The sequence below is a fragment of the Antedon mediterranea genome, chromosome 1 (assembly GCF_964355755.1).
Source record: "Antedon mediterranea chromosome 1, ecAntMedi1.1, whole genome shotgun sequence".
NCBI lineage: Eukaryota > Metazoa > Echinodermata > Crinoidea > Comatulida > Antedonidae > Antedon > Antedon mediterranea.
In genome coordinates, this window is record NC_092670.1 from 15,521,567 (window position 1) to 15,544,445 (window position 22,879).

At 33.4% G+C, this 22,879-nt stretch overlaps 3 protein-coding genes across 3 annotated transcripts; 2 read left to right on the top strand and 1 right to left on the bottom strand.

Moving 5' to 3' along the window:
- Positions 1-715: 715 nt before the first annotated feature.
- LOC140046950 (uncharacterized) lies at positions 716-9,738 on the bottom strand. Its single transcript, XM_072091728.1, has 7 exons — positions 9,561-9,738; positions 6,908-7,044; positions 5,441-5,560; positions 4,334-4,439; positions 2,947-3,028; positions 2,401-2,438; positions 716-1,493 (listed from the first exon to the last, which is right to left on the bottom strand). Exons 1-7 carry the CDS (start codon positions 9,649-9,651, stop codon positions 868-870), a joined length of 1,200 nt encoding a protein of 399 aa, XP_071947829.1. The 5' UTR covers positions 9,652-9,738; the 3' UTR covers positions 716-867.
- A 940-nt stretch (positions 9,739-10,678) lies between these two features.
- LOC140058334 (stromal cell-derived factor 2-like) lies at positions 10,679-15,877 on the top strand. Its single transcript, XM_072103900.1, has 6 exons — positions 10,679-10,809; positions 11,420-11,538; positions 11,925-12,007; positions 12,452-12,591; positions 13,274-13,355; positions 13,911-15,877. Exons 1-6 carry the CDS (start codon positions 10,680-10,682, stop codon positions 14,053-14,055), a joined length of 699 nt encoding a protein of 232 aa, XP_071960001.1. The 5' UTR covers position 10,679; the 3' UTR covers positions 14,056-15,877.
- A 158-nt stretch (positions 15,878-16,035) lies between these two features.
- Positions 16,036-22,863, top strand: LOC140058353 (post-GPI attachment to proteins factor 3-like). The gene is made up of 8 exons (XM_072103919.1): positions 16,036-16,147; positions 17,565-17,855; positions 18,338-18,490; positions 19,717-19,779; positions 20,114-20,175; positions 20,507-20,655; positions 21,448-21,652; positions 22,471-22,863. Exons 2-8 carry the CDS (start codon positions 17,565-17,567, stop codon positions 22,532-22,534), a joined length of 987 nt encoding a protein of 328 aa, XP_071960020.1. The 5' UTR covers positions 16,036-16,147; the 3' UTR covers positions 22,535-22,863.
- Positions 22,864-22,879: the final 16 nt, after the last annotated feature.

Genomic DNA, 22,879 nt, shown 5'->3' on the forward strand with positions numbered 1-22,879 from the left:
TTTTGAGAAATTATTTTAAAGGAAATAAGCCTGATCATTCTCAGATTTCAATTTTCTGTACTGCTTTTTAACTGACTCCTGCTGTTGGGCTAAATCATACACCTTACGCAATTAGGCCTATTTGCTTTCGAATTAATAGCAGCGCACCTGACATTTTATATTTCGTTCATACATCGCACAATTAAAGTGGTAAACGTTAGTTTTTACAAGGAGTTTTATGTATAGCCGTTATTCCTAGTTTCCACGTCTAGTTTATGAACATCTATACATAAATTTACGTAAGGGCATCTAGACTAATTTATAACCATTGTAAACCTTGTAGTTTATAACCTAACCGTTTAATTAGTTTATACGTTATGAATAGACTAGTTTATAACCGTTTAACCAAGTATAGTTTATACGTATATGTCTAGATTAGTTCATGCGTTATATTATGCCTAGTCTAGTTTTTACCATGGGGAATAGATCCATGTTTAGGCCCTATACGTTACATACCTAGACTAGTTAATAAACGTCTAACCTATAGTCTAGTTTATACGTATATGCATAGACTAGTTTATAACCGTTTAACCTAGTCTAGTTTATACGTTACATGCCTAGAATAGCTTATAACCGTTTAACATAGTCTAGTTTATGTGTTATGCATAGATTAGTTTATATTTACCATAGCATTCAAGCGTTGCAACTAATATTTTAGATATAATAATAATTCAAGATACGTTTAATTGTCTGTTTTTATTTTTATTCTTGCCAGTACCAAAGGAATAAATAAATTGTACAATATTATACTGCTAAAATATTGAAACACCATTTTTAAATGTCTAAATTGTTATGAAACACAGTTTGTCATTGTGGAATATCAAATATTTATGATTTACCGTCGTGAGTCTTCTTATTATATTTTCGAATATATTTTGTTTTTCTGAAACTTTCTCCAGGTTTTTTCCTAATATTTGAGTAATTGTCTTCTGGCGAGAACATATACATATAGTCCTCCTGGTCTTTCACAGGCTGCACTGTTAAAGTGTTCTCTAATGATGACTGACTCGAAAAAGGACGATCATAGTGGTTGTTTTTAACAAAATGACCGCCGTCCATACTCATATATAAGTCCTGTTGTGTTGTAACTGGCAACGTTTTCATAGATCGAGTAGTAGTAATGTTATTATTTCCTCGCGATTGCCCGAGAAATTCAGCGTTATCGAGCGCAGACATACTGTAGTGTCTCGACTGTCGATACGTACTCCTGTTACCGTCGTCCGTGTTGTCGTCAAATGAATGGAATGAGCATATAGATGGACGGCTGACGTATATATCGGGTATGGCGTACGTATCAGACATGCGTAATTCCGCGTAGTCGTTGCTTGAGAGTGTATTTCTCACTATACTCGGGTATTTTACATCTGCAGGCTGTGCGTTTACCGTAATTGTGTGAGTTGGTGTGATCGTTTCGTGATTTACCGGTGCCCTTCGAGTTCGTCTGACGACGCCGTCTGAAATAAATAGAAACCCGCATAAAGTATTACGTAGTAAGCATAACATAATTATGACTACAGAATAGAAGATTCTGTTCTACACTACGACAGCTATGAATATTTAAGCGCGTTCCTCACAAACTATAGTTGTGATAGGTTCAACAACAACGCCAATGGCATCTTATTTATTACCAGGGTGTTGGCTTTTATTTAAATTTTTCAAGTACACAAATTCATAATATTCTGTCATGGATTACGTGATAATACAGATAATACCTGTCTGTTACGAGATTATTTAGAAGCCGGGGTCAAGTACTTGTAAGTACGAGTAGGCGGCTAAGGAAGAATAGACGTACGCATACGGAGGAATAGGAAAAGAAACTGTAACCACTGAACAGGATTTATACAATACAACTAGACTTTACTAGATTACTATGATATAAAATATAACAAATAAAAATAATGTATAAAGTTTTTAATAATAAGTCTCAGACCTGAGACTGAATGATAGACAAACACCTCAAACGAGAGTCAGACTAGCTGATGGAGACTGCATGATAGCCTAACACCCTAAAAGACTCGGACCTCTTATGAAAATGAAAGAAAAGTCACCAAGAATCGAGGCCTACATTCTATTGAAAGAGCCGAATGAAAGCAATTGTGTTTATTGTCTAGAGTTATAATACAGTAAAACCATGAAGCCCAACCACAAATCCCATATCCCAATAGTGGTTTTACATTGGAGGAAATCCGTGTCGTCATGCTTCACTAATACATGAATAATTCATCATTGTGTGAATATGATTATGAAATAATGTTTAAAAAAAAGCTGAGATCTGTGTCAAGGACAATTTATGTCAATGCGTCTTTAAAAAGGCGTGGTACGATTCCTGTAATTACATTAATAATATTGTATTATACTAACCGTAGTTGTTTAATATGTCTCTGTACTTTGTCAATATCCTGAGGAAAAATAAAATATTGTATTTTTAAAAAAACTTTAAGAGCTCTGTAAAATCATTATGGCGCCAATTACCTAAAATAGGCCTATTAATACGTTCTTACGTTTGATGTAAATAATGGGTGTTTTGGTTGAATATTTATTTTTAGAATTCATATACACCATAACCTCTTGTATAGGCCTACTTAATTGTAGCCTTTGTATAAAGTAAGGCCTACCCGATTCTCGGTGCTATCTCACAGGCCTACTACATATTATTTTCCCAGTATCATATGAATATTTGGTGATACAGCATATCACATGTGGTGCCATGTAAGGCCGGTTATGGTTAATAGGTTAGATACCGTACTAGAAGATACATGATTGTAGGCGTACGTGTGTTGTAATTGTATGACCAAGTATTTCTATAATACTGGAGAAATGTAGAACCGAGAATCGAATGTACAATGTAGATCTATAGTTAACTAAGGCACGAATGGAAAATAAAAGGAAAAAAGACTGTTTACTTACTGGTTGTGATACTTTATAGACACGAGAAGCGCCAAAATAAACCCCAGTAAAAGAATTAACATAAACATATGATTTCTGTTCCCTAAATAGGAAAAAAATGGTTAAATGTTAACAAGTAAACCTAGCTACTCGAGGTAGTAATAGTAAATACAAACGCGATAATATCATTTACGTAAATCAATATTTCGTTTTTTTTATCCACTTTATTGTCGTCTTCATCATCGTGATCAGTTCGTCACCGTTATTATCATTAATCATGATTTCATAATTAATATGGTGCATTGTAAATCATTATCTCCACCGACCACCATTAGCATCATTATTAACATATTTTATTAACCGGCGAGTATTAGAACCCGTCGGGACACCTCGATTTCATGGTCACCAAGCTTTTGAAGGAGCGAGAGTGGAGGAGGAGATATAGTTTTAACACATATCCATCCCATGGGATGGGGACACTTGTGAGTGTGTGTTAAATTGTTGATTCAACCAAGGCAATCTAACAACAAGATGTTGAGCTTCGTTAGATCAGTGGTTTTATGTGTGGCTGCGACACGATCAGTTCCACGCACCGTAAACAGAAACCGAGAAATAATGTACTGTAACCGCAAGTCGCAGCCAATCCTAAATCAAAGGACAAGTTCCTATCTTGGCAAGGCAACCTCAGCATCCTGTTTCTAGATTGCCTTGATTCACCCCCTTAGTAGCCTAGACCACACTGCTTTCCCCATCACAAAACAATACCGAAATAATAATACAGTATTTCAACAATCTCTTCATTCTGGCAACAAAATGTATTTGATGATCACTGTTCTTTATGTTGTGCATACCGTAATATAATGTACCGGTATGGTAATACCACTGTAACTGCAGTAGGCCTACAATAAGCTAAAATTTTTCAATTCTCAATTGCATGAGTTCAGTTGGCTTTAACATCTCATTATTATTTTTTTTTTTGTCTTTTGTGAGATTCACTCACTTTTATTTCATTCTTTACATTTGTTACAATAATCTATATCAATTTTGTTTCAGTATAAAACTATCTCTGCAGCTTAAAGTTTTTTTTGTTTTTCTTATTTTTAGTATTTTACATATATAAAAAGTTAAAGCATTTAAAAAATAGACAAAAGTTATATAAAAATATACATCACAATAGGTTCACAATTGCCATTACAACATCACAAAATAAAATATCATTATTACTTATTAAATTAAATTATTCTTTTAAAACTTATGTATATACAGAAGTTTGTTTATAACATAGAATTGATGTTTGTCATTGTCTCTCCGTATCATTATTTGTGCACTTGTCATCATCATCATCATTATTATTTACCATCATCATACATCCTCACCACAACCCACATCATTAATCAATTAGGCCTACCTTTAACAACATCAACTGCAGCAGGAGCTTTCGACGTTTCTAAACACATTGATATATTGAATTGTAATCGTACTACTGCTTGCTTTCCATAAACGGTAAGTTTAATCTAAAAAGTAAAAGATAAAATTATTAATATTATTCAAATAGGCCTATATTATATGCGCATCAGTATGCTTTTTTCCGAGCTTCATTGGTTATTTGACAACCGGGCCCTTAATTTATGTGCGTGGTGGTGTTGAGGCCCGGCAGTCTATCCGTACTGTAACTCTACATTGGCATTAATTATCTTTATATTAATATTTTGGTATAATTTATAATAAAAGCGAAATATTTGGTAACATTTAATTGTCGTTCAAATAAATGAGATTAAAACTGCTCAAACGAGTTTTTTTTTGTTTATTATGTTTTTTTTTGTTTAAAAATTGAAATACACTTAGTGTATTTCAATTTTTTTATTCTTTTTCGGAGACACATATAACTCAAAAATGTGAACAAGCTTTTGTGACGTCACCAATAACGGGGTAATTTTCTTCTGAAACTCAATAGGCATGGTGACCGACTATACATTCCGCCAGACATTGGTACCGTATAGCCATTGACATAAAGTTGGCACTGTGGATGAATGCTACTTTAGTAGGTCTACACATTTGAGGAGGATGGAGAGAGTGACTTAGGTCTACCACAGACATTGCAATAATAAAGTATAGGCTAATCCATAATAAATAAAATCGGAACTTCGAATGTAGAAAGGCCCTGCTGAAGTTTCTTCAGCAAGTTCACTTGTTTGCACAACTCTCAACTATCTGACCTCGTTGTTATTCGGTGTTGTTTAGAAAGTAAGTATTTTTCGTGTTGTGTCTCTTTTATCGGTAGGTACAGGCCATAAAACATGAATTATTCACTTGTCAATGATCTCATAATATTAGTCTGGGTTCCAGGCGGTGTTTTGTCTTAATATTAGTAAAAAGATAAATATTTTGGCACATATGGCGTTTCATACGTATACTACTTGATTTTATTTTCAGACAAAAATCGAAATAAAAACAAAAAAATAAAAAAACAGACAATGAATACAGACTTGGGGCAAGGACTATCGTAAGAACTCACCAATGTTCCGTTGTGTACCTTCACGGTGCCGTCATTAAAAGTGAAGTCATGATCTTCTTTCAGAGTGTATGAATTAGTTTCGTATAAATCTATTTGTTCTCCGTCTGAAATCAGTTCAATCTACATAAATTAAGTAAAATACATTATATTATATACATTTATTAATTCCATTAAAGCATTACTATTATTAAAACTGACCAGAGGAAAGAATATCATGACAGTTTAAAGCTTGGTTCCCACTAGCACGCAACACAAGAACGTATGTTCAACACATGCGAGTTGTCCAATCACAACGCGATGGATCATCAAACTGTCGCTTGCCATTGGTCATCTCGCTTGCGTTGCGTCTATGTTCTTACGTTACACCATACATCACGACCCCTGTAACTAAAGTTTCAATGCAGATTGTTTTACCACCAATTATAGGCATAGGCCTACATTAGGACCTACTATTTTTACTCGGGGTACCCGAGTCTAGTACTTACTCATTTTCTCTTTCTCTTCCTCCATCTGGACACTATTGAGTAAAAAGTGCGATTTTTAAAGTACTACTCCTCCCTTATTCGTTATAGTATTGAGCTGGGATTTGGCATGAACATACTACAGGGACATGTCCTCAAAGCTATAGAGCCGGATTTTTAATTTGTTGTTAATTAATTTGTTTAATTAAGAAGCCACAATGTGTGACACACACCACAGCGTTATGTAGTTATATGGTTATATGCGGATTCTTGGCGTAGTGGTTATCACGTTTGCTTAACACGCAGAAGGTACCTGGTTCAAGCCCGGACGAAACCTTTTTTTTTTAATTTATGGTGAAAAGTACTGTATACGCAATATGATAATTATACAGAGTATATCTTATTTTTATTATTTTTTAAAATACTTATTTTGTGTAATCGGTAATTATCACTTGTACACATGTTTATTTTGCTTTGTGCTTATTACCATTTATTTGTAATTTAAATGGATTAAAAAACTTTCTGTAACCCACATTTTTAATGTAAGAGGTTTCGTAGTGTAGTGGTTGTCAAGTCTGCTTAACACGCAGAAGGTCCCGGTTCGAGCCCTGGCGAAACCTATTTTCTTTACTTTCTAACTGTATACGTCTGTATACAGCTTCTTTCGCTGTACCCCGAGTATTGCACATTCGTGCTTGTTTATGTAATCTAGGAATGCCTTGGCCTAAATGAGGCTCAAATAAACACATAAACTACATTATTTTTGTGTAGCCACAAGAAATAATGTGGTTTGATTACATTTTCTCAGATCATAATCTGAGTAAAACATCTGGAGCAGTCTCTTGTTGACCATCTAACTTTTAACATTATATGTTAAAAGGAGAATATGGAAAATTAGTGTCTATAGACACTCAATGATGACAATATATGTCACGATTGATTATTATTGATTGATCATTATTTTCTAATTGTTAATAATAAACATGATAAGATTGTCTTTGCTTACCTTTAAATTAAATGTGGTGTTGTCAGTCGGCATTTCCTTAACCCTAAAGTTTAGAATACTAAAACACCCATCCATATCTATAGTATCTTCATTTGTTGTATTGTGTTTCCCTTTATTCACTCGAACCTTGATATTAGCTACGAAAATATAATCACAAAATAATATTAATGCCTACATTTTCGTCTTACAAAAATCAATATATCAAACCTAAGCTTTCTTGTCTCTACAGACTTAACGCAAAGACATAGACGCAACGCAAGCGAGTTGACCAATGCCAAGCGATAGAATAATCCGTCGCCTTTGATTGGTTAAATTACATGGACGCAAGGACGTTTCCACAAAAATAATTTGACCAATCATTACACAATGATCATCCGAACTGTCGCTTGTGATTGGTCAACTCACTTTGCGTTGTGCCTACGTTGCTCTTCATTGCGGTGTGTGTCCATGGGCCCCAAGCTGCTCGCAGACTCTCGCTTTGACCTCTTGAGCACTGAGCACTAATTAAACATTGCATATTTAATCAGTATTTTAATTCAACTTGTACTTTTGTATTTCATTATTCTTTTTCTCGATATTATTAAAAGTCAGTGTTATTATTTTAAATAATCACTATTCTATATTATTATTATCATTATTGTAAATTGTAGGCCTAAATAATCATATATCTTATAATTAATATTTTTTTGTAAAAATCACTGTACTGCACGTTATTATGGTTATCATTATTATGACTAGAACAAAATGTTATGGCTGATTGAATAAAGTTCATAAGAAATAGGGAGAACTAAGCTACTGGAGCTGTAACCCATCAAGCTACTGGAGCTGTAACCCATCAAGCCACTGGAGCTACCCATCAAGCTACTGGAGCTGTAACCCATCAAGCCACTGGAGCTACCCATTAAGCTACTGGAGCTGTAATTCTTCTAACAAAAGATAGTTGTCTCTTATAAAGTCATTGAAACAAAATAAAGAACAGGGAATAAAAAAAAACGGTTTTTCTTGGAATGACATCTTCCAAGAAATATGTAATCACAACACATGAAATAATAATTACGGATAAACTCGTGCTTTATTACACCCCGTAAAACCATACATTGCATGCGAATAAACAACGCGTGTTTTGTCGCTTAAATACGATATCCTAAATCATCTTTCTAACAGATCATTACTCATCAATAACTGTGTACTGTCTTTGTGTATAGTTTTTAACGTTGCCCACAAATATGAATAAAACAATATGCACATCCTGAGTAAACCATGGTCCCGGATAAGAATCACTTCCAGTGTTAGGCTAATACACCGTGATTGGGCTTCCTTGCTTAATAATATTCTGGGTGACTAAAATAAAATTGCGTAATGTTTGGCTCTCTCTTTATGATTTATATCAGATATTATATAGTGCCTAAAACAAACTATTCCTCAATTTCTGACAGGGCATTTTGCCAGTGAATACACACCATATTATCATGCGTTTATTATTTATTAAATTAAAATATTAAATTAAATTTTATTTCACACTCAACACACAGACCATACTAAATAATGTTTAGCGTCATTGCATCCTAGTGTGTCTGTAACTTGTATTTAATTAATCAAAAGATTTTGACCAAATAAATAAAAGATATCTTATTTTAAAATTCAGTTTATATTTTGCGTATGCCTATTTTCCCTCAAACAAATTCAACATTTCAGTTTTTAAATGAACTGCTTTAAAGGATCTACCGCCCATCCACACACTGATGTTACGTCATGATGGACGGGACCTATTCCATGAGATCATGGAACCAAAACGAACAACAAGAACAGATTCCTCTAATGCCAAAGTTTTAAATCTGAACTTCATAATCGATGGAAACAAATTCAAACTGTTCATGTTTCTGCTGGCGAACCAAATACTGTAATAACCGATTATTAAGTAAAATAATCGATTATTAATCAATTTCTTAGCAAAAACAGGCCCTTTTAGTAAAAAAAAACCTTGTTTGTTCGTTATCGGACTCACCTGTCCGGCAGCCCCAGACGTTGTTATGGTGCTTAAGTCTCATGCATGCATTACACATTATTTTATTCTAAATAAAAATTACAAGCTCAAGGACTGTCAACTAATACCATATTAATCCCGAATCATCAGATTATTAATTCCAATTGGGTAGAACCTCGACCGTTGTCTAAGAAGAATTTATCAATACAAATGACTTAATTAAAACCATATAGTTTTTCTACGTTATACTTTTGCATTTTAATAATAATTGGTCCAACTTAACATAAGACCTAGTTCAAGCCGTTATAATGGAACGATTGTTCAGAGAGACGACGACCACAACCAATGTCATAAGCATAAGCCCTTAAAACAACTTGTGTTTTTGTTTATCGACTTAAACTATCAACTTAACACGCATCCTATAGTTTTTAATGTTATCGTACCAGTACTGTTGCAGACTAAGTGGGTGGAGATCACGACTGAAATTCGCAATGGTAAAAATGTATAGGCCTACTACTAAAGTATAGGGTTTACACAGGTGAATAGAGGTACTTTTATCGGGAAAAAAGACGTCATAAAAAGGGACATAGAAGGCCTACTTAAGATAGCAAATATAATAATAATATATTAGATTGAAATTAATGCAATGGCATCATGCCTCATACTTACTGGCTTTCGTGGTACCTATCATAGCAAATAGGCCTAAGAAGCACAATATAAAATTGAGTCGTATTGATAGATGACAAAGACCCATCTTCATTGTAAAGCATTTAAGCACACTGATGTTCTTGTAAGTACAGTACAGTACAGTATTAATTCGTTGAATGCGTGGTCTGGTAGTAGTTTGATTAAAAAAACAAAAACAAGCAATACGGAAGTGTACGTCAACGATTGTTGTGGTATTAGAGTTCACTCAGAATGACGGAATTAATACCGGTAGGTCACGTGATATATGAACTTGATCGATCACTTTTAATTAATATTAATCTATAAACAATCGGTCAATTATACCTGATTGTACCCGGCCTTAAATGAATGCATGTTTGGCCGTCTGCGTTTAAAAAAGTCATCTTGGAGAAAGAGAGAAGTTTTGACGATATGTATAATATTTAAAATATATATTAACTGATATCAACCTAAAGCTGTCTACACTATCAAACAAGTTTGACAAAAAAGTGTGATGTGCTCAAATAGGGTAGTGCTATGCCCATATATGGGAACATCACATTTGTCACATGTGATAGTGTAGACAGAGCTTAGGCCTCACGCTAGATGACTTTGCACAAGCTTTGTACTTTCAACACAATGTCATTGAAAAATATCGAAACTCTGGATTTTGATGGAATCAACATGTCTAGCCTAAACTCTTCACGAAACAAAACATTGTTTAGAAATGAATGTCCAGTTCGTTTAAAGCATATCCTATACTGTATTATATAACCTACTACCTACCTAATTTAGTCCGGGTTGACTAACGCTATCAAATAAAGACGTGTAAATGAGGGGTTCTTGTTTAGATTATAATTATATAATAATATAGGCCTATTTAGTTTTGTTTTTCTTTCTGGGGCTGCAGTGACACACATCATGCACAGTCCATAGCTATAAGCAATGTTTTAATAATCAATCATTTTAAGACCATTTGTATGTTTACCTCCTCCAGATGGCATATATCACTTTTCTGTTATTGAATAATAAAGTGTATGGATTACGTAATAGTGGTGGCGCCATACCGTATTACAATATCTGACGTGTTCGTTTGGTGTTCGTCCACTTGTTGTATCGCGTATGGTTGTACTGTTTGTCGCGCTATCTATGTCAAACATGGCTTCTCGGTGTGGTGTTGGGTGGTTTTTAACATCAATTTTTTCAACCTTTTCTATATTATTTATATTTATTGTTCCATTTGTTCAAACAGGTAAGTCATTGTAAATATGTAGATATTATTTTATGTAATTTCCTAAGCCTAGGCTTACTTTTAGCTACGTCCAAAGTTCAGGAAAGTGGACGGTTGTTGCACAGCAATTATATTTCCCTTTCGACACGAACCGGTTTGAGCCAGCCAGTTACCGCCTCATTGACCGGTTAGTTGATAGAGAAGGGCGGCTAGGCCCATTCATTCTCTAGAGCCTAGAAATAAAATCTAGGGTTAGGCCTGTTGTATTGCTTATTTTGGTTTTCACTCTGATTTAATTTCACCATAAAATAATAAGAAAATAAGAAGCAATCTGACAGTGTTTTCTAAAATTTGATTTGAAATAGAAACAATAAAAATGATTTGATATTTTTATTTTATTGCTGAGAAATTATGTTTCTTCGATCAAAAAGTGGCAAAAAAGTGCCTGCTGTTGTAAAAGTTCACATTTATTATTCCTATTCAAGAGTATGTTTAATCTTATCTTAAGTGTTTATGTAAATACCGTTTAGATTTAATCAGGGAGTAAACTCCATGGATTTAATACTAAAAAATATAATATTTTGATAAGGACAAACATTTAATATTATAATGTATGATTTCTATTTTTCAGACTCAAGTATTACTTATGAATATGTAACCTGTGGCTCCGTTATTAAATTAATGAATACCAGACACAATGTACGACTACACTCACATGATATTAAATATGGTTCTGGTAGTGGACAGCAGGTAATAATATTCATATTCCCAGTCATTCCTTCCCCACATGTTCTTTGTGTTGAATATATTCAAATTCACCCCATCATCATTAAATGTACTGTATACAGTACATTGTCACATTTTATATCATGGTTTTGTTGTCAATAAATAATCAGTGTGCAAGAACTCACCTTACAGCATTTTTTTATAGAAATGATTCCATCCATTCAAATTGAATAAATTTCTTGATTATAAGCTACATATTTGACAAAAAAAGTTTGATATGCCCAAATATGGTAGTGATATGATGTCCATATATTATATGGACAGGCACATCACATTTCATCACATAAAGAGTAAACAGAGCTTAAACGTTGGAAGTTAACTATGTAAAATGTTTTAACTTTTCTTTGTAGTCTGTAACAGCAGTAGAAGCAACTGATGATAAAAATAGTTATTGGCAAGTGAAAGCAAAACAAGGGAAGACATGCACTAGAGGGTGAGTATGCAGCTTGCCTACTCTTGTGTTTAAGCACTGTTCACATTCTGGGGTAAAAGTACTGCCCACTCTTGTGTTTAAGCACTCACATCCTGGGGTAAAAGTACTGCTCCATGACATGTGTGTATATTTAAGTACTGTTCCCTTGGGCATCTGGGTAAAAGCACTGCTGTTCTTGTGTATCTAAGCACTATTTGCCCTTGACTATTTAACACTGCCTTTCCATGGATAAAGGCCCTGCCATCTGGGTGTTCAGATACTGCCAATCTTAGGCGATAATTTTATTGACTAGCAACTCATGATGTTGGCCCAAGCTTAGCTTATACATTTTCAAAGATGTGATGGGGTTATACTAGAATCAATCAATCAACAATTATGTTAATAAATAATATGACTGATTTTTTTATTTACAAATTATTAGCATTGTTTTTAATTTATTCATAGAACTCCAATTAAATGTGGTCAAACAATTCGACTATTACATGCGGACACACGCAGAAATCTACATAGTCACTTGTTTAAATCGCCACTGTCAGGGAATCAAGAAGTTAGCTGTTTTGGAGAAAATGGAGATGGAGATGACGGTACTTGTTCTATTCTTATTATTAATATAAGACAGTTGTTGTTTGTTGTTGTTTTTGTTAGTTTCCAAAAATAATACATATAATTTTCTTAATAAATCATTAAATATTTATAAATACAGTAGTATGATTTACATTCTCTTCTGTTAACACTTTCTGCTGGTGCCGAAATAAGGAGAAATTCTATGATTATATTAAACACTACATTTTAAAGTTGTTCATATGTTGAAATTATCTACTACTGCAGTTACTGCAGTAACTACATTTATCTACAGTAATGTTATAGTGCATGTGGTTATAAGGCAGTCACTTCCAGAAACAGTGATTTTACCCCAAAAATGTATTATTGATTTTTAAAAAAATTACAGTATTGCTTAAACAGTTTCAAAATAAACAACGTGTAGTTAGGAAAGTAATGACAATGTTGACATGATCCCTATTTATTTAGAGTTCTTAGTTCCAAATTATGCCCCCTTCTACACTGTAATAAAACACATTCATAAGGCCTAAGGTTTTAACATGTTTATTGCAGGGCATGTGGAAAAAATGAGCCCCTTAACTGAACAGGCTACCCAGCATTTTTTAAACATAATTGTTTGTGTACCAGCAACATATCAATGAATGCCATGCAAAGAGGAAATAATATCATTATCTATATGATTACCAGCAGTTTATTATCTTTTAGGAGATTTGTGGGCAGTTACATGTTCAGGATCAAATTGGAAAAGAAATGAACAAGTTCGTTTAAAACATGTTCTGACTGAAAAGTAAGTATTTTTTTCTGAATATTAATATATATATTTATATTATATTTACTGCTGTTCTGACTGAAAATTAAGCATTTTTTCTGCATATTACAGTAATATGTACTTATATTTACTGCTGAAAATGGTACCAAAATAACATAATTTTTGTGTAATATTTTATGCAAACCAAGCCTCTTAGAAATATTCAACCAATATTAAGCTGTCTATTTGAATAGAATATTTGAAACTCTGAATGGATCAGAAACAAAAGAGTTTGGGACACATCTTAGAATTTAGGTGATGACCCTATTGTTCCAAGATAGCACATATCAATAACAAAGTCTGAGTAGCACTTGGCTTGGAATCAATCAAACTTCCCCCTCCTCTTCTTCTCTCTACCCCTGTCCTCCAATCTCTACCATATCAGTAATTCTAGACCTATGGTTTTGGTAATTTTCATATGGCAAATCATCATGATAGTAATAGCTTGGATCCAACAATATCAACATCATTATGACATTTATTTTTTCCATTATGTTTCTTTGACACAATGTAAATATTGCTTGTACTTTAAAGGTATTTAACAATAACTGGTGAGGTATACGGTAGACCAATCCACGGCCAACGAGAGGTCAGCGCACAAGGGTCACCGAACTCAAACACGTATTGGAAAGCAATGGAAGGAGTATATATAAAACCAAATGAAGATGAAAAATTGTGAAAGACGGCTGGACAAGCAGACCAAGGAGATTCATCATCGAAGCACGATGAGTTGTAACACCATGTCAATTATTTATACCAATTTTTGCTATTTATGTTTGTAATACAGTTATCTCTCCTAAAATCATCACAAAAACCTAAAACTGGATTGATCAGTTTTTTGTTAAATGACCGTCTATTGTCGTGGAACAAAAGCTCACTACTTTCTATCATTCTATTAATCACAAATTACAATGTAAATAATAGGCCTGTTATCAAACATAAATTAGTCAAAATTGTCATTTTTAATGGTAGCTTGTCCAAAAGTTTAATTTTGTCTATTTTATTTAAATCTTTATTAATATTATTTTTTGTTCTCATTATTAGAGGAACAGTAATTGTATTATTTATTTTATTCAAATATTATTTTATTATGTAACATTGAATACAAATAGAGTATAATTAAATAAATTACAATACAGTATAAGCATAAACTGGGTAAAACGAATCTATATACTGTACTACTATAAAGGCTTAATGCATATAAATCTATAGGTTAACATATGTCATTTTGCCTATTATTTTATTATTTTTACACAATAGACTATTGTTTTTACATAAACATGTTCTTTTTAGAATTAGCTAAAGATTACTAAATGTTTGTGTTAAATATTAAAGGATCATCTAAAAAATGTTGACATGGTCCCTAATTTCTTTTAAATCTCTAAAATATTAAACTGTGGTACTATATTGTAATAATTGTGTTTAATAATTTCTTTTTATATTTTGATATTTTATCTTATTTTTTAACATTCCTATTGGTATCAAACCTTTAATTGTATAATGCTTTAATGTTTTGTTTACTATGTATCACATAGTTTAGCAAGTATAGAAATGCTGTAGTTAGCTGTCCTTAAAGCAGGTACCCATACATCATTACTACCCAAAATACATCATTACTACCCAAAATACATCATTACTACCCAGAATACATCATTACTACCCAGAATACATCATTTCACTACACAGAATGCATAATTTCTACCCAGAATACATAATTTTACTACACAGAATACATCAGTTTACTACACAAAATACATAATTTCTACCAAGAATACATCATTTTTACCAAGAATACATCATTACTACCCAAAATTCTGCAAGTCTGCAAATTATGGGTATCTGATTTTCTAAGAATTGACAATCTGTTATTTATAGATAGAGTAATAATATTGTGATGTTTAGGTGTTACTTTACTGTCTGGCATATCAGAACGAATTATTATTTTGAGAAATCTTTATATTTAACTTGCATTTTTTAATGTTGACTGTTGAAGATTTTATATTTCAATTCATATATTTATGGTATCATTTTCTACTTTGCATAATGTCGTCATCTGAGGGGACATTCAAATCAATTGAGAACTTTAATTGTATGGATCAGCAACGAGACTATGTTTTTTTAATGAGTGCTCGATATGATCACGTTTTCTAATTTAGGAGAATAATGTATACTACAAACTTTCTGCAATATTTGTCCTCAAGAAACTATTCCGGTCAAAATGCACAAAACTTTCCAATAGATCCACACAATGATAAGGTTTAATGATTTTGGATAATTATAGATAATATATTAAATATTTCTTAACTTATGGGCCATTGTTTTTTGTGTTACTCTTGTAAGTTCAGAGCATAGAGGTAAAATTCAATTTATACCTCCCTGTTCAGAGTACTATGTTGTGTTTGACCACATTTTGTTGGAACGGTGTTCTTTTAAACTTGTCTAAAGAAGTGCCTAAATAATAACAATGAAATAATAGTACAGTATTAAAATGTTCAAATTCAGTAATTGTTTTATTGCGATTTATTTTTGTGTTTTTGTATAAATTGATATTGAGGAATATAAAAATACTGTAGTTTCTATTTTACAACGGGACACAATATTATTAATATTAATCAGCAGTCATATTAAAGAAATTGAGGGCGCTCTTTAAAACGTGTGGAAAAAAAAGAAAAACAAACAGGAGCAGGGCTAACAACCAACAAACATTGACTTCCTACTCTTTTGCTCCTCCCCACTAGTCCAACTATAGCCTAAGCCTAGAATTTTAAAAGGTGAGATGAAGTATATATTATTAGATAGTGAATAATAGAAATAATCGCCCGTAGTTTTAAGATAGGCATACGAGCGTCCTAGGTCTATATCCCTCTCGATTTATGTATTGCTAGGCCTACTTCTACTACTACTAGCCTAGGCTAGTATACAGTAATACTACTACTACTAGGCTAGCCTAGGGCCTAGGCACAGGCCTAGTTAGGCATAGGCCCTAGCTAGGACTAGGTCTAATAATGTTTCTTTCAAATTAGGCCTCTGCTTCTAGCACGCACTACTACTAGACTGGCCTAGGAGGCGGTAATGTCAGAAGTTTCCTTTTTTGAGTAGAGAGACTATGTTATGCGCGATTTGAACGATTTGCGCAATTTGAAATTGCGCAAAAAAAATCCTTGCGCAATTTGAATGGAAACATGTGTTTCAAATTGCGCAAGCAACGTATTAAATTGCGCAAGTAATCTGCAAATTGCGCAAGGTTTTTCGACAGATTGTGAAATCATGCACACCCATATTTTTATAGTAATTTCTAAGAATGATTCAAAATTAAAGATAAATATCGCATTTCCTTATTTTAGTAGTGCAAATATTGTTATAAGTTAGCATACCGTCGAAGAACCGACGAAGGAAAACGAAGCGGTGGTGTTCCACCAGGCGGGCGCGGCGCGGGCGGCCGGCTATACTACTCTAGCCTAGCTAGGGTCTGGACTACTGATACTGACTAGGTTACATATTAAAAACTTAAAAAGTGAGTATTAAACATTATCTTCATTGAAATGGTCTTATTTATATAATAAAATACTAAATTTTAAACTCCTCTGCCTAGTAGGCATGGCCTAGCCATGTATGGGAAAATTTACAGTTCGTTTTCAAATTGCGCAAAGGTGTCATATTGCGCAAGAACTATCTTGCGCAATTTACAAATTGTGCAGCGCAATTTAAAATTGCGCAAAGATTTTCTTGCGCAATTTAAAATTGCGCAAGTTGATTGCGCAATTTGAAATTGCGCAAAAAAATCCTTGCGCAATTTTAAATTGCGCAAGAATTCTTTGCGCAATTTCAAATTGCGCAAGGATTTTTTTGCGCAATTTCAAATTGCGCAAATCGTTCAAATCGCGCATAACAACTACACTGTATGGAGTAGACTGTAGTACTATTATTACTAATCTAAGCTATCCCTATGATGACTGGGCCTAGATTTAGAATGTAGGATTTGTTATGTTAGTACATAGCCTCTTCTATATAAGTTTTGATAACTACTTTTTTATTGGTTGACATTTATACTTTATTTTGTTATACTTTGTGTATTTTATGTAGCAAAAAATAATAAAAGAAGAAGGAAAAAAATATAAGGTAACGCCCACATTGTATTACTTTGCCTTCAATGTTTAATCTCCATTCTTTCCAATTGATTACATATAGATGATGTACTGTGCTGCAACTGGACTAATTACAATTTTCCTATTTTCTGCAATAAAATCTGGTGGTTGTTCTAAGGGTGACCATCATCCAGTGTATCGTACATGCTTACATTATTGTATTAAGGAGAACTGCAGCATGCAGGTAGATGTAGAAAAGTTTGAAGCAAGCAGGGCCTGGTACCTGAATGCGCTACAGTGGCACTGCCAGGATGAATGCAGATATGATTGTATGTGGGTAACAGTTGAATATTATGATCACAACAAAATTCCATGTCCTCAGTTTCACGGCAAGGTATTCTTTTATCTGTATTGTTCTATTATAAAGTAATATTATGTTGTGTGTTTTTACTTTATCATTTTTTATCAATTTTCAATTTCAGCTTCATTCTATTTCGTTATCACATCATTCATCGGTTTTGCAAGGGATTTTTTTTCTCAAAATTTTGGGATTTGCAAAGAGCATTTGGGATGCACATAGAAGTGCTATGGGGGATTTGTAAAAAAGGGTGGGTGTGAGGTAAAATTCAATTCAAATTTTAAACATTTATTAACAGAAAATATGTATTATTTGTGGAAACTAATAAACAAGTAAACAAACAACAAAGTAAAACAAAATACAAAATGGGAATGATGAACAACCTTTGGTTTGTCTTTACAGGCATTTAAGACATAAAAATACTATTAGAAAAAAAAATCAACTGTGTATCTTTCTAGTCAAGTATTACGGTATAGGAAATAGCACTGTTTCTTAAAAGACTTTGATTTTTCTTTTAGTGGCCTTTTCAGCGAATATTCGGAATCCAAGAACTAGCGTCCGTTGTCTTCTCAATATGCCATGCTGTATTGCATCTCTATTTCTGGTGGCAATTCAGATTAAAAGTTCCATCTGCAGCACCAATGTATAGTACATGGCAGATATATTCTATGGTGAGTACAGTAAAACCCCTATTAAGGGGACACCTTTGAGACCAACAAAAGTGTGTCCTTGTAATGGTGACTTAGGAATTGGGGTTTGCCATAGTGATACTTCCTCATGGTCGTTTCATAGGAAAATGTCCCTTTAATGAGGGTGTCCTATGAATAGGGGTGTCCCCTGATTAAGGGTATCTTTTGAATAGAGATGTCCCCTGAACAAGGGGCATCCTCTGAATAGGGGTATCACTAAATAAGGGGCATCCTCTGAATAGGGGTATCCCTGAATAAGGGGCCTCCCCTGAATAGGGGTATCCCTGAATAAGGGGCATCCCCTGAATAGGGGTATCCCTGAATAAGGGGCATCCTCTGAATAGGGGTATCCCTGAATAAGGGGCATCCCTGAATAAGGGGCATCCCCTGAATAGGGGTATCCCTGAATAAGGGGCATCCCCTGAATAGGGGTATCCCTGAATAAGGGGCATCCTCTGAATAGGGGTATCCCTGAATAGGGGTATCCCTGAATAAGGGTTTCCACTGTATGTATACATTGCTCTGGTTCACTTACACAGCCTGGGCCTAGTTCAGACCAATGTATGTACTATCAAGAAACTTGATAGTTTGTTTGAATAACCTTTGTCGTATTCGATTTAGACTTTCACCGTTGAGTACAGTTTTTCCGTTGAGTACTTCTTTAACGGAGTATTTTGAGCGTTGAGATTGTTCTTAACGAAACAGCTTTCGTTGTCAACGTTTTCTATTCGAATGACTTTCTGTTGAGCACAAATTTACAATTCGAATACAAAAAGTACTCAACGAATCTTTACGTTGACAACGAAAGTTCCCAATCGAATACGGCAATTCACAACTAGAAAGCCACTCAGAGAGTGCATACCTCCGCCTACTGTAAAATTCTCCTACAAAAGATTTCTCCGGTAAAAATATATATATATATTTGTGTGTGTCTTCTTTTGAGTAATCCGGCTAACAAACAAACGCTACCGATTACATATACCTCCTTGGCGGAGGTAAATAAGTCTATTTTTGCAATAGCTATACCAGCAGACTATACGTTTTCATGAAAATCGATAGATAGTGTCGCAAAATGTTGGTTTATCTTATCTTCAATATGCTGAATTATTAGATAGCATTCTCTCTGTAGCTCTTAATTTTGCCCCAAGTGTTTGCTCATTTTCTGAGTTTTTATTATTTTATCGTTATTATTTGTGTTTTGTCTATAGATTAGTATGAATGCTTGGCTTTGGTCTACAGTTTTTCACACTAGAGATTTAATTTGGACAGAGGTGAGAGTTCTATTCAAAAAATTTCAAGTTTATTGGTAGGAAAGTTATTTGACAGTTTCAACTAACTACATCATTTATTTTCACTTTCAATCAAATTTGTCCATCTTGTGATAAAAAAAAATTGAATGCCATACACTTCTTTATAGACTTGACAATAACTAGATACTTACAAGTAAATGTAGGTTTTTTTATGTAGTAAAACTATAAAACCAGACTGTTTATCCCAGAGTGGTTTAAGAGTTGAACCCACACCTTTGGTATTCTGCAGGTCACCAAGCCTCAGTGCCACTTATTGACCTCTCCCTCATCTTGTCCATGAACTTCTTATTTTCAGAGAATGGATTATTTCTGTGCAACATCATTAGTGCTAGCTAGTCTATTAGCCCACTGTATACGGTAAGTATATAGTTTTTAATTATTTTAAAACTCCGTGTCATTGAAGAATATGGCCACTGAAATTGTCCCATTACCACAATTTTCCTAAATTCTAAAAATTATTTAGAAAATGAGTGTCCAGTTTGTTGTAGAAGAGTTACTGTAGTTTATTTTTTGATTTTTAAGCTCTGTCCACACTATCAAACTAGTTGATGTGTGTGATGTGCACAAATATGGTACTCAGTAGTGATATGCCCACTTTTTTTCATAAAGTTTGATAGTGTAGACAGAGCTTTATGTTGATTTGATCACATTTACTTGGTCACTTTACTATTTTTTTTTATAATTATAGTGTTCTTGGTTGGTATGGTGGTATTCTTCACTCTAAAATCACATGTTTGTGTATCGTTGTCATGATTACATTGTTTTCTGCACATGTGTACTATCTCTCGTTTGTAAAGTTTGATTATGGCTACAATATGAAAGTAAATGTTGCTGTGGGTAAGTTAAATGTTTCATGTCATTTTTTCATTTTAAAGATGTATTGTCCCCCTGAAACAAATAATTCTTAACAAATTTTTTGTTGAATATTCCATTTTAATGTAACATAATAGTTATCTACTTTGACCAAAAATTGGATCGGAAACAAAAATATACTTACCTGAAAAAATGTAATTTAAAGCAAAAAATGGTCAAATTGGCTGCCAGCCAATATATTTTTGGTTGAATTTTAACATTTATTTTGTCATTTTATAAGTAAAAACATTATTTTTTGGGTTTTTTTTTCTATTGAAGTGATTGATTTTATTAAAACTACAAAATAACCTATTCAAAGTCTGATTTAATTAATCTTCATTTTTTATGTTTTTGAGGGACAATACATCTTTAACATTACCATAGATTGTTATAAAGTTTCATTTCAAATTATTCTTATGTCACGTTTTCGAGGTCTAATTTTTACAAGTTCAGTCAGAACAATAAACAATAAAACCATGTACATGTATCCCTGCTGCATACATCCAAACATGCGCGTTTTCCATCCACAATTTTTTTAGGGCAAGTTAGATTTGGTTTATAAGGGCAATAAGTAAAATATCTGACAAACTGGCCCTGCTGATCACTAAAACAAAACCCAATATTGGTCCATATGTTCATTAACAAAACAATTTGTATTTGCTGCAATGTTAAAATGGAAATATTTGATTTAAAGTAGATTGGTTAAGATTTTGTACACACTTCAGAATGAGAGTGTTGCTGGAACTAAGATAAAAATATATATGTATTATTTTAAAGGTGCTATAAATACTATATGGATTGTGCTGTGGAGTGTAAAAAACATGTCACACCAGCCTTATGTATGGAAGGCCATGGTGACCGTAATTGGCACCAGTTTATTATTACTTCTTGAACTTGGTGACTTTGCTCCAATTGGTTGGATTTTCGATGCGCATTCCATATGGCATGGTGCCACAATACCGTTAGTGGTCTTTTGGTATAGGTAAGCATTTTCAGTATTATAGATGGTCTGTGCATAATATATAGATAGACAGTACAAATAGACAGGACAAATAGACAGTAAAGACAGACAAATAGATAGAGCACATTCTGTACAGTACATACAGACAGTACATAATAGACAGTATAGACAGGCAGTAAAAATAGACAGTACAAATAGACAGGACGAATAGACAGGACAAATAGACAGTAAAGACAGACAAATAGATAGAGCACATTCTGTACAGTACATACAGACAGTACATAATAGACAGTATAGACAGGCAGTAAAAATAGACAGTACAAATAGACAGGACAAATAGACAGGACTAATAGACAGGATAAATAGACAGTAAAGACAGACAAATAGATAGAGCACATTCTGTACAGTACATACAGACAGTACATAATAGACAGTATAGACAGGCAGTAAAAATAGACAGTATATAGACAAACAGTACATATAGACAGACAGTATAATTATGCAGACAGTGCATAGACATCCAGAAAAATTTTTTCAGGACAGTAGACGAAGAAGACGGTAATTTAACAGACCATCAGTTGTTTTTGTCCCGTTTTTTAGAGAGTTGACTGAAAAAAATTAGAAAATCCTGATTCGTTTCAGCGTCTTCCAAAGCTCTGCTATACTATCAAACTCTATGTTACAAAAAATGTGATGTCATGCTTATATATGGACATGATGTCATATCACTACCATATTTGGGCATATCGCACTATTTTTGTCAAGCTAGTTTGATAGTGTAGACAGAGTTTAAAGATCTTCAAATATTCCTAATTTTTTTGTTCTTTTCTTTTTTTTAGTTACATTATAGATGACTGCCTTTACATGTATGAGTGTATGATGAAGTTCAAGAAAACTGTGTAATACTGTACTTAATCAAAATGTTAACTGAAATTGTTTTAATTATTATGGATATTAAGAGTGTGCAATTGAAGATTATAAATATTGACAGTTCGGGAACGTTTACAGATATGGGCTCAGTTGATTAAGTTAGCAGTCAGTGGAACGTATAGAGGGGCTCTGTGAACACTCAGATGTCCATGTCGTCATGAAACTTGTATTTGATATAGAAGACCACAGCGGGACGGGTTCATCATTTCTCTTTAGCATCAGCATTATACTACAAAAACACTTACGAATATTCATTTTAATAAGAAAACTTTTAAGATCAAATATAATTTTTTTTATATTTATTTATAACGATTTTTA

What these genes read in the sequence shown, in the direction of transcription:
- LOC140058334 (XM_072103900.1), top strand. Translation starts at nt 10,680, where the DNA reads ATGGTTGTACTGTTTGTCGCGCTATCTATGTCAAACATGGCTTCTCGG. An exon ending in GGGAAGACATGCACTAGAGG is followed by an intron (nt 12,008 to 12,451) that starts GTGAGTATGCAG and finishes ATTTATTCATAG; the next exon opens with AACTCCAATTAAATGTGGTC. An exon ending in AAACATGTTCTGACTGAAAA is followed by an intron (nt 13,356 to 13,910) that starts GTAAGTATTTTT and finishes TGTACTTTAAAG; the next exon opens with GTATTTAACAATAACTGGTG.
- LOC140058353 (XM_072103919.1), top strand. Translation starts at nt 17,565, where the DNA reads ATGATGTACTGTGCTGCAACTGGACTAATTACAATTTTCCTATTTTCT. An exon ending in CATGGCAGATATATTCTATG is followed by an intron (nt 18,491 to 19,716) that starts GTGAGTACAGTA and finishes TTTTGTCTATAG; the next exon opens with ATTAGTATGAATGCTTGGCT. An exon ending in GAGATTTAATTTGGACAGAG is followed by an intron (nt 19,780 to 20,113) that starts GTGAGAGTTCTA and finishes TCTTATTTTCAG; the next exon opens with AGAATGGATTATTTCTGTGC.
- LOC140046950 (XM_072091728.1), bottom strand. Translation starts at nt 9,651, where the DNA reads ATGAAGATGGGTCTTTGTCATCTATCAATACGACTCAATTTTATATTG. An exon ending in ACACCACATTTAATTTAAAG is followed by an intron (nt 5,561 to 6,907) that starts GTAAGCAAAGAC and finishes TAATTTATGTAG; the next exon opens with ATTGAACTGATTTCAGACGG. An exon ending in AGACATATTAAACAACTACG is followed by an intron (nt 1,494 to 2,400) that starts GTTAGTATAATA and finishes TATTTATTTCAG; the next exon opens with ACGGCGTCGTCAGACGAACT.